The 12,386-nt window shown below is 40.0% G+C and overlaps 1 protein-coding gene across 2 annotated transcripts in view; it reads right to left on the minus strand.

The window, feature by feature from the left end:
• PIK3R3 (phosphoinositide-3-kinase regulatory subunit 3) overlaps positions 1-12,386 on the minus strand; it is a 72,796-nt gene that overhangs the window by 11,515 nt on the left and 48,895 nt on the right. For both annotated transcript variants that reach the window (XM_024571042.4, XM_024571041.4), the window contains 2 exons: positions 8,448-8,590; positions 5,802-5,978 (listed from right to left, as the gene is read on the minus strand). In XM_024571042.4, coding sequence (XP_024426810.2) covers positions 5,802-5,978; positions 8,448-8,590 — 320 coding nt within the window. The remainder of the gene's footprint in view (positions 1-5,801; positions 5,979-8,447; positions 8,591-12,386) is intronic.

The raw sequence follows: 12,386 nt of genomic DNA on the forward strand, positions 1-12,386 counted from the left end.
GTGCCCCACGTACCAGGCCCCTTGGGTGGAGGACAAGAAGGCTTTAAGATGCAGAGCCTGTTAGTGCCAATAAGGAGATCACTGTGAAGAGCACCTCTGAATTTTCTGGAACAGCAGTATTTAACCAGATAGCAGGACCCAGTGATTAGGGGCAGAAGAAACACCCAGTGATGGTAGTGATGGGGGCCAGGGGACTTTTGTTCCACTAGTTTCCTGGCAGTACTTCTGATGACTTTCTTAAATGATTCAAATGTGTGTGTATATGTAGGAGGTAGGAAGAGTCCTAATCATAACTGAGATAAAATACTTTTCATACAGCAAAGCAGGCAGGAACTTGAAATAAATTAATTTTAATTTAAAGAAAAAGAGATCCTTTACCGACTTTGGGTCAAGATGGAGGTATAGGTAAACACAGCTCACCTCCTCACACAACCACAGCAAAAATTACAACTAAACTACAAAACAACTATCACCTAGAATCATGTGAAAATCAAGCTACATGGAAGTCTGACAACTAAGGATTTAACAAGTCACATTCATCCAGATGGGTAGGAGCGGCAGCGATGCGGAACAGGCATGAAAAACAGGAGAGATCCCTCAGGAGCAAGGGATCCCAGCCCCACACCAGACCACCCAGTCCAGGATTCTAGTACCAGGAAGATAAGTCCCCATAATTTCTGGCTGTAAAAACCAGTGGCAGGGGTGGGAGGGGAGGTGGCACAAGACACAGCAGGATTCTCACATGTCTCCTCTTAAAGGACTTAGGACTCACGCAGACTCACTCCCTCTGGTCTCCAGGGCTATAGCAGGAGCTTGAACTGGCATACAGAGAGAAACTGAAGTGTCTGGCATCAGGGTGAGTGCCTGGAACAGCTTTTTCCCAGACAAAACTCCAGAGGCTAGGCAGTGGCTACTGTCCTTTTGCAGAACCCTACTCCACATATAGTCACAGAGCAGCAACACCATACCTGAGACTATCGACCTGGTTCATACAGGTTGGCCCACTCTGGCGATTACCTATGGCTCCACTCCATCCGATTTACAGGCGTACTTTTCTACAATAGGCCACGGTACTAAGACAGGAAGTCAAAGCAGCTCTATCTAATACACAGAAACAAACACAAGGAGCCTGCCAAAATGATGAGACAAAGAAACAGGGCCCAAATGAAAGAACAGAACAAAACTCAAAAAAAAGAACTAAACAAAATGGAGATAAGCAATCTATCAAATGCAGAGTTCAAAACACTGGTTATTAGGATGCCCAAGAAATTCATTGGGAACTTCAACAGCATAAAAAAAGACCCAGGCAGAAATGAAGGTTACACTAAATGAAAAAAGAAAACTTTACAGGGAATCAATAGTGGAGTGGATGAAGTCAAGAATCAAATCAATGATTTGGAACATAAGGAAGAAAACATTCAATAAGAACAGCAGGAAGAAAAAAGAATTCAAAAAAACAAGGATAGGCTTAGGAACCTCTGGGACATCTTTAGACATACGAACATCCAAATAATAGGGATGCCAGAAGAAGAGGAAGAGCAAGAAATTGAAAACTGCCCTGGCTGCTGTGGCTCAGTGGATTGGGCACCGGCCTGCGAACCACAGAGTCACTGGTTCGATGCCCAGTCAGGGCACATGCCTGGGTTGCAGGCCAGGTCCCAGGTAGGGGGTGCACAAGTGGCAACCACACACTGATGTTTCTCTCCCTCTCTTTCTCCCACACTTCCCCTCTGTCTAAAAATAAATAAATAAAATCTTTTTTTAAAAAATGAAAACTTATTTGGGAAAAAATAATGAAAGGAAATGTCCCTAATTTGGTGAAGGAAATAGACATACAAGTCCAGGAAGCACATTGCCCCAAACAAGATGGATGCAAAGAGGACCACATCAAGACACATAATTAATATGCCACGGTTAAAGATAAAGAGACGATCTTAGAAGCAGCAAGAGAAAAGCAGAGAGTTACCTACAAAGGAGTTCCTGTAAAATTATCAGCTGATTTCTCAAAAGAAACTTTGCAGGTCAGAAGGGACTGACAAGAAGTATTCAAAGTAATGAAAAGCAAGGACCTACCACCTAGATTACTTTATCCAGCAAAGCTATCATTTAGAATGGAAGGGCAGATAAAGTGCTTAACAGTATAGGAAATGAAGTAGCCAAAGAATTTATATGTATGACCCATGGAGATGAACTAAGTCGGGGATTGCTGGAGGGAATTAGGATATCAGGTGGAGGGAGGTAAAGGGGGAAAAAGTAGAACAACTGTAATAGCATAATCAATTAAATATATTTTAAAAAATAAAGAAAAAGAGGAATACAACTTGTCTTACACCATATTTTATAAACAGAACTTCATACTCCCTACACAATAATGAAATAAAATATAAGACATCTTGAAATGAAAAAATCAGTTTAAAAATTTTTAACTTATGAGCCAAATTAAGGAGTGATTCATTACTCTAAAAAAAAGCCCCAGACCATCGCTGGTGGAAATGTCAACCAATGCAGCCACTTTGGAAAAGCCTGGCAGTGCCCCCATTTAAACACAGAATTACAATGTGACCCAGCCGTCTCACTCCTCAGCACATGCTCAGGAGAACTGAAAACATACATCCATACAAAACCTGTCCACAAGTGACCAGAGCAGCTCTATTCATAACAGCCCACGTTAGAAATAACCCAAATGACCATCAATTGATGAGTAAGTAGTTAAGTAAAATGTGGTAGATCCACACAATGGATTATGATACATGTTATATGTGGATGAGTAAAAACTTTATGCCAAGTGAAAGAAGCTGCTCCCAAAAGATTACATATTACATGAATTCATTTATATAGAATGTTCGGAATAGGCAACAGAGACAGAAAATAGATTAGTGGTTGTTTAGGGCTGAAGGGAACAGGGTGGTAGGGGATTCTAGGTTAAGGGTACATGGATTCTGTTCGGATTAATGAAAATGTTCTAAAATTGACTGTGATGATGGTTGCACGTATCTGTGAATATAATAAAAATATTGCACTATACACTTCAAAATGGGTAAATTGTATGGGATAAAACTAATCTCTATAAAACTTTTAAAAGATTTTATTTCTTTATTTTTAGAGGAGGGAGAGAAACATCGATGTGAGAGAGAAACATCAATTGGTTGCCTCTTATACCCCAACCAAACTCGCAACCCAAGCATGTCCCCTGACTGGGAAATGAACTGGTGACCCTTCACTTTTCGGGATGACACCCAACTTACTGAGCCACACCAGTCAAGGCCCAATAAAATTTTATTAAACAAAGAAAGAAATAAGAGAACACACCATCCTCCACAGAACCTCTTAAGCTGCTGCAAACCCTTCTAGTACATTTTACTCAAAACTCATCACTCATGCTCCTGTATTGTTATGGTAAGTTATTCTTTATTTTAAATTTATGAATTTAGGTTTATGAATATGGAGAAAAGTAAATGGTAATCATAAAAACTAGCTCCTGATAAAAAGAACTGCACATGAACAACCAAATTCCTTTTTTAGAAAGGAAATTTTAAAGGATTTTATATTTAAGAAAATTTTATTCTATGTTAAAGAAATGAAGTTCTATATTTAAGGTCTCAAGAATATCCTAGAAACAGTACACTGGGATACCAGCAGAGAATCTCACAGAATCCTTGTCGGCTACGCAGTGGAAAGGCAGGAAAATGTCCACACCCAAAGGGGGCCTGATGAACTAATGACAATCTCTACTTAGGTACTGCAGAATTCCAACCTCTCCCAACTTCAAAACAGGACCAAAGAGGGATCATACTCTGTACGCAGCACACATTTTACAACCAGTCTCCTTCAGGACTGACTAGACAATGCCAGCATTGGAACAGATCCAGCCCACCAAGCCTAGTGTTGTCTCTGTTAGAAACACTGCACCATCCTCCCCGAAACAACCCTTCCAGAAGAGGCAGGACTTGTCTGCGTCTCCCTAAACCTCCTAATTGTCTTTACTAGCGGGTCATGGCTTACCATCCATGATATTATCAAAACTCTTTTATATTTAGCTTATTTAACTCATTAGAGAAACTTTTCAAGCTCTAGTTTGCCATACTTATTCATGCTCTTTGGGATGGTGTATTTCTAAATATCATTGCTTTCCAGAGCAAAGAAGTGCTTCTATTCAATCCTTTGGTCCATGGCAAAGACTTCTTGGGCATTTCTTCAGCTTCATTATATGACCAGAACCATGTAAGTATTCCAAAAGCAGACACACCCTGATTTTAGACAGGGGCATCTCCTTGCCTTGTTTCCAAAGCTCTTCTGTATGCTATATGTACTTGCTTGACTTTTTTTGGTGCCGTATTAGCAAATGGAAATGATCTCTAAAGAGGAGTGTACTAAAAACCACCTGGCATAGTGTAGTTGTAATTGACCCCAAAACAATCACCTTAAATTATCCTCTACTGAAACTGTTCCAACTTCTAAGCTTGTGTTTTATTCCCTCTCCCTTTCTCACACAAAGAAAGCCTGACATTTATGGAAAACACAGTCAGAGGTCTTTACTCCATCTTCTCCTGCCAGGAGTTTGAACTGAATTGTTTTACATGCATGAAACCCATAAACATATTTCATAAGTCTATTCTTTACCTAGAACTAAACCTAATATATTTTGTTTTCTCTTGGATTTTTCCTTTGAAGCAGTCATTTGTCCTAAAAACGTAATCCACACAATTTGTTCTGCTAATACCATATTTTGCCATGTATAATGCCTTTGTGGCCCAAACTTTCAGGAAAAAAATCCTTGTTTTAACTTACTAATTTACTTATTTATGTATTTATTTTTTAGAGAGGGGAAGGGAGGGAGAGAGGGAGATTGCCTCTAGTGCACCAACTGGGGACCCGGCCTACAAACCAGGCATGTGCCCTGACTGGGAACTGAACCAGCGACGGCCCAGTTCGCAGGCTGGCCCTCAATCCACTGAGCCACACCAGCCAGGGCTGGTTTTAATTTTTTAATTCAATTATTTATTTATTTATATTTAGAAACAAAACTGATTATCATATTCCAGGATATTATTTTGCATTCGGGTATCATTATTGCTTTCTATAGTTACACTTGTAATGCATAAGCATAAATAAAAGAATTAAAAACATTTATATAGATATGGAATTAGTACTACCTACGTATAATGTGCACTCTTATTTTTCCCTCAAAAAATCTGGGCAAAAAAGTACACATTATACATGGCAAAATGTCGTATATCTTTCAATCTATGTATTTGGATAATATCCCTATATCTAGCTAAATCATTTTTCCATAATATTAAAAAGTTGGATTCCACTCCTCAGATAAAATTATCATTCATGTCTGCTATCGAAACATTTCTGTTACTTAAATACAGAATTTCACTTCTTCAAAATAAAATCCCTTTAGTAGATTATTCTGTATACTTATCCGTAGGCCTGCACTATTAGTGTCCTCGCCTGTGCCCATGAGGAATAATTTCTATTTCTATATTACCAAAGATTCTGGTTTTTGTATTTTAGGCAAATGTAACTGTATTTTTTAAGCTACATCATTTTATTCATGCCCCAGCCACCCCAAGACTTCCAAGGCATTTGTATGGATTAGAGTCCTCCTTTGCTCCCACACACTGACTTTAGGTGAACTCTGGTACCCCTACTACTAACAAGAATGCTTCCCTACATTCTTACAACTTCACTGTCTAGTTCTCAATTATAAATCTGTTCTTCTACCCCTAATGTTTCTAGTGCCAGGAGTAACCTGGTGCTGGTGGTTCCCTCCCATACAGGGCGGCACTACTTACACAAGGTGTTGATCGCGGATCTTGCGCAGCTGGATCAGGTCAGGTTTGATACTATTCATTTTTTTATCTATTTCCCGGTTGTCCAAAGCTTGTTTCTTCAAATCCTGCTCTAGACGCATTTTGCTATCATGAATCTCTCCCAGCCGTGATTTCAATTTGTCATAATTCATCATAATTCTGTGAAAATATTTGACATGTTAAAGCTAAAACAGGAACCAAACAGAGGCATTCTATAGAGTGAGCACAACCCTAATATTTTAAGTGCGGTCAACATCTGCTGCTTTTACCTGGCCCACATCCATCCCCACTCTTCTTGTAATAGCTCCCTGATGGTGCCTGATGGGTTTCCTGCCCCATCTCAGATTCACGGGTGAAGAGCCACACAATCCAGCCTGGACGATAAAAGTATTCCATTCCAACTTGGGGTGGTAAACACACAATACATGTACACGTGATGTGTTACAGGATGTGCGCCTAAAACCTGTGCAATTTTGTTAACCAGTGTCACCCCAATAAATTCAATAAAAAGGAAATAAGTATTCCATTCCATCCTCTCCATACCCTCAGGTGACAGTGTCTGCTGGTTCAGGAATAGCAGTGATACCCCAACTGACTAATAAGAGTCGATTCCAGGCTATTGCTAGAACTATAATAAACAGAGATCTTTCCACTGGGATTGCTAAATTATGAATATGTACGCGATTCTAAGACTCCCAGCTGCTATTCTGCCATCTCATAGAGAAGCCTGCCTGAGGATAAAGCCAACACAGAGGAAAATAGAACCAAAAGACAAGAGTATGAGAATCCTGATGACCTTATTTGGGCTTTGGATCAAGTCATGACTGAACAAGTGAAGTTATATGTATGATATCAAAACATAATATAGCAGTTAAGAGCAATGGCTTTGCAGTCAGGCTGCCTAAGTTTAAATCTCTGATCTGCTACCTACTGTGTGGCTATGGGCAAGTTATTTAAATTCTCTACGCCTTCATTTCCTCTTCTGTTTAAAATGGGTACTTAAATAGTACCTACTTCACTGGGTTACTGTGTAAATTAAATGTGATGTGGTAATACATGTAAAGGACTAAACAATGCCTGATACACCTTGGTAAGTACTCAGTACATAACGGCTATAAGCTTTCTAACACACAAAGTTTTGCTGTGCTCTGAACCCTTAAGGCAACAATTGCCCACACTACTCATTTGTCATTCGATATGTGAATGACAAACTATTAAAACATCATCATGTTACTTTACCTTCCTTTGCAACTAAACCACAAGTTCTTTTCTATTTCTTCATTATTAATAATTGTCATTTATTGATAGCATATGCCAACATACACACACACATGCCCTTCTGTATCACGAATGTGTGTGTCTTTATCACTTACTTCTCACAGAATTTCAACAAGGTATTATCTACAGCTTTTGGAGCAGAAAACAGGCTCAAACAGGTAAGTAACTCAACCAAGGTCACACAGCTAGTAAATATTCAACACAGAATTCAAGCTCCTGGTTTCAACCACTAAGCTATACTGTCTCATAGCACTCAACACTATTCTTTAGCACACAGAAGTTCACTGACACTGTGGTGTTAACATGAGAAATCATTTTGCTTTTCCCTTGCATAGGATTCATTTTTATTTGTTATCCACTTCTTCACTCCTCAACCCACCGTTATCTGGCTCAGTCTTCCAATATTCCACTAAATTTGCTTTTACGATATCCTTTTAGTTGCCGGATCCAATACTTCTCATGCTGCTCATTCACTCTGTGTAATCTTATTTTTAGCATCTATTATCACCTACACACTTACGCCTCCCAAATCTTTTCTGTACAGAATTCCAAATCCAACGGACTTTCAGCAACTCCATTTGGGTTCTCACAGGAACCTCAAACTCATTGGTTCCAGCTCTAAACTCTCCTTACATACTCTCTATTTTGGTGGATAAGACCATCCCTTAGTGACTTATATTCCTTAGTCAATAGGAATAATCTTTCACTTATCCCACACCAATCACTGCCGCTCAGGCCTCAAATCCTCAGCATTTCCATTAACTCCACCTACTTCCCTGCTCTGGTTCAGGCCCTCACCATCTTTTAACTTGATGACCACAAAGACTACAGTTGCCTGTGATAGTCAGGCTGCCATTCCTGCTCACGGTCTTGTTCCACCTCCAGTTTATTCTCAGACTGATTTTCAGTTCAACGAATATTCAATGAGCACCGCCATGTACTCTCCAGAACCATAATAGGTGCTATAACTATCAGTGAAAACAAGACAACATCTTTACTTTCAACAAGCTTGCAGTTAAGAGAGGGGCATTCCGTAAATGTTACATTAGGGATCAGGACCAGATACTGTAGGGGTAGGGACAAAAAGCCCCCATATCAGTTGAGGGAGTCAGGGAAGATTTTCTAGAAAAAGTCACGTCTAAGCTGAGTCCTAAAGGGTGAGAGAATGGAGAAGGGAGAAAGAATGCAGAAGAGAGGAGGTTCAGTTTGGTGCCACTGGTGGGAACAGCAAGTATTTCTATATGTAAGGACGGTGAAGTTGGAGGGGTAAAAGCAAACACAAAAGAGATTACTGGGGAAGAAAGGACGTCTTGTCTCCCTGATGTGCTTGGAGGTATTAGGTGCGTTTACCGTTCAATTTCCTTTTCATTCCCCTCTCTACGAAATCGCTCAATGTATTCTTTGCGATATTGTTCCTGTGTGTGACACTGCTCCTCAAATATTTTAATTGTTTCATTAAAAGCTTCAATTGCAGTCCGCTTCATCTGTATTTCCTATAAGAGAAAAAGAAAAGACATACACTTCATTTTCTTTGTTTTGTAATTTTGTTACAATTCCATATAAGACAATTTAGAAGTCTAAAACAGCGATTTTCAACCTTTTTCATCTCATGGCACACATAAACTAAATATTAAAATTCTGTGGCACACCAAAAAATATATTTGTTGCTGATTTGACAAAAAAAAAATAGGTATAATTTTGATTCACTCACACTGGACAGCTATTGTTATGTTCGCTGTTGTCATTTTTTAAAAGATTCTATTTTTTTAGAGAGAGGGGAGAAGGGAGGGAGAAAGAGAGGGAGAGAAATATGTGGCTGCCTCTCACACACCCTCAACTGGGGACCTGGCCCCGCAACCCAGGCATGTGCCCTGACTGGGAATTGAACGGGTGACCCTTTGCTTCACAGGCTGGCACTCAATCCACTGAGCCACACCAGCCAGGGCTGTCATTTTTTTATTTGACCATCTAAGGGAAAACAGGTCAGTGCCCCTGACTAAATAGTCAGGTATTACATGTTTTTAAAATTCTCGTGGCCTGGCTAGATGGCTCAGTTGGTTGGAACATCACCCTGTGCACCAAAAGGTTGCAAATTAGATTCCCTGTCAGAACACGGACCTAGGTTGCAGATTCAATGTCCAGCCAGGGAGTCTATGGGAGGCAACCAATCAATGTCTCCCATTCTCTCTCTCTAAAATTAATAAAATCAATAAACATATCCTCTCTCTCTAAAATCAGTAAACATCCTCAAGTGAGGATTAAAAATAAATATATACGTAAAAATTCTTGTGGCACAAGGTTGAAAATTGCTGGGCTGAAAACAAGACCCTTTATTTAATTCCTACTCTTATTACTTATATGCAAAATGCATCATTCAAACCCTAAAATAAAAGAACTATTACCTGAAGTACAGCTGAGAACCACAGAAAGCCCTCTGTGCTGCTAAGAGAGAGGAACCCTGAACAGCTTGAAGACAAGGATGAAGCTCTGCCTTTGCACCTATTGTACTGCTGACCCCCAGAAGATACTAAAGGAGTGAGAGGACAAAGCGGAGGAGTCCATGCACCAACGTGCAAAGCCTTATTCCCATAAGAGCCCTATAAAGTCTAATTATTCTTACTTTCATTTCTAAAGCATGTAGTTTTCCAAACAGATTCATCATCAGATTAATCTGATTAAAAGCAGAAAACGAAAAGGAGAATAGCTGCTAAAATCAGATGCACAGTGAGATGAAAAACTACAAACTCCATAAAACAAAGTCCAGCAGCCCAAGCCTTTCAGCACTAAGGTAGTGCCACAGTCCCATACATTTCAATGAGCTCTGAGGGCTTCTGCAGACTTTAGCATTACTATCCTGAATGTTTATAATTTTTAAAGTTTGGTGCTTATTAGATAGTTCCTCAACTATCCAGCATTGATTAATCTCAACAAATGACTATTGGAAACCCACTACACAGAAAGTACCAAGTGGTGATAAAGAAGAGGATTTGTATAGGTGGAATAGATTTCTAAACTTCAATAGATTTTGGTTCATGTCATGGTAGAGAAATCAAGTGGAGTGAATTAGCTTTACAGAGGCTTCATGGAGAAGGCAACATGTGCACTAGGTCTTAAAGAATTGGGGTAGGGGAAAATTCAGCATTGTACATAGAGGCATGGCATGGCATGGCCAGGAAATAAGAGGGTATGTTTAGGGATAAGCAATTGCTCATTAGGGTTGGAACATAAGGGGACTGGCTGATGAGGGAAGCTCAAACATTTATGATGTTCCATATAGTTGATATTATATCATACATATCTCAAAAAATACAGTAAATGTACTGAAATGCCCATATCTACATATTTAGCTACAAATCCTACAACTATGAAATTACAGTGGAGGGTCTTGACTCCCTTGCAAGACTAGAAATTACAAAGCCCTGGTCCTGTATGTTCAAAGAAAACACCAATAATTTAGAGTTTACCAACACTGGTATATGCATTAGTAGGGCAGCAAACAGAAAGGTTTTTGGTATCACTGCCAAAGCAGCAGCTCCCCCATAAATAATGCCACTATACCTACCACCAAAACTATAAACCTGCCCGTATCCACCCCCTTTTCTTCCTCCTTTTTTTACTTGTACTCTGGGTAACACCTCCTCTTCCTTTCTCAGGTACTTCATCCGTCACATCAGCCAGCCCCTCTGACATCATTAACTCTCCCAGTCTAACGGTTCCTTCTCATCAACATACAAACAAGTTCTAGTTACACCGCTCTGAAAAAAAAACCCAAACCCTAAATTCTCTCCCAGTCAGTTAAGGTTCTTGAAAAAGCTGTTTACATAGCTCTCTTTCCTCATCTCTCATTCACACTCCAACTCACCCTATTCTGGCTTCTGTACTCACCATTCCACAGAGACTGCCCTTCCAAGGGCACCAACGATCTCACTGCCAAATTCCCATCTCTTATCCCAATCCGTCATGAAGTCCTATCACTTCTCCTCCTAATTATATGTAATCCAGATGTCCAATATCCCCACATACCATCTTTTCATCTTATCCCCTTGTACCAAGTCTGACTTGGGATACACCATCTCTTTCCCATTCTCAGGGAAGAATTCACTTATATCAAAGCAATCTAGATTTTACCTAATATTTCATAGAAATACAGAGGAGGTCTGTGACACTAATAAACACTGTAACACAAGGAGGTCTATAACACTTATAAACAGAGGAGGTTAATTCTTTAATCTCTCTTTAACACTTATTTTCCCAGCATATCTCCTGTACTACTAAAAACTGGATCCCTCCCTCTCCTCCTCCACCTCCCAAAGCTTTAAGCCTCCATGGCTCTTCTGTGCTCAGCCCCTGCTCTGAATTCTCACATAGAGAAATCTAGCCCTTGTCTAAATTCGACCCACTTGGGGCTTTTTGATTGTCTCCATCTACCCCCCACACCCAGTGCTCCAACCAGGGATTCCAAGTCCAGAATCTAGTCTCATTTCAGCTGCTCAGAACGCATAATCTGCTGTGAAATCCCTAGTATTACTAAGCATGTTCGCGGCATGTGGAGCTTTCTCCAGTCATGAGAGCAGAAATGCAGCTCGATACCAAGCCAAAGCTGCATGCAACAGTGGCCATTTTTTCTAGCCTCTCCTCACAGGAGGGTTAGCCCTCACCAGACTCCACTTCATACCATGAGTCTGACTCTATGCCCTTGCCAAGGGTGGAGTGCTTTTAGCACATTATCTTCCATAAATTCATTCAAAAATAATTGAACACTAACTCTATGCCAGGCACAATTTGAAGTGTTTGGGATACATAAGTGAACAAGGTTAGATAAAAATTTCTGCCCTTGCCCTACCTGGTGTGGCTCAGTGGATTGAGCACCTGCCTGCAAACTAAAGGATCGCTGGTTCAATTTCCAGTCCAGGACACATACCTGGGTTGCAGGCCAGGTCCCCCAGTAGGGGGCGTGCAAGAGGCAACCATACATTGATATTTCTCTCCCTCTCTTTTTCCCTCCCTTCACCTCTCTAAAAATAAGTTTAAAAAATCTTTAAAAAAATTTTTTCTGCCCTCTAGGAACTTATGGTTTAAGGGGTTATACAGACAATAAATAACAGACATGGTAAGTAAATAAACTATACAGTTTGTTAGTAGGTAACAAGTATTATGAAAAGAAGTAGAGTGGGAAAAGGTTGGAATATGAGTTACAATATGAAATAAAGTTGTCAGGTAGGCCTTATTTTGATGGCAACATTTGAGAAAAGACTTGAAGGAACTGAGGGGGCTAGCCAGGTGACTGTC

The sequence above is a fragment of the Desmodus rotundus genome, chromosome 3 (genome assembly GCF_022682495.2).
Source record: "Desmodus rotundus isolate HL8 chromosome 3, HLdesRot8A.1, whole genome shotgun sequence".
NCBI classification, from domain to species: Eukaryota; Metazoa; Chordata; class Mammalia; order Chiroptera; family Phyllostomidae; genus Desmodus; species Desmodus rotundus.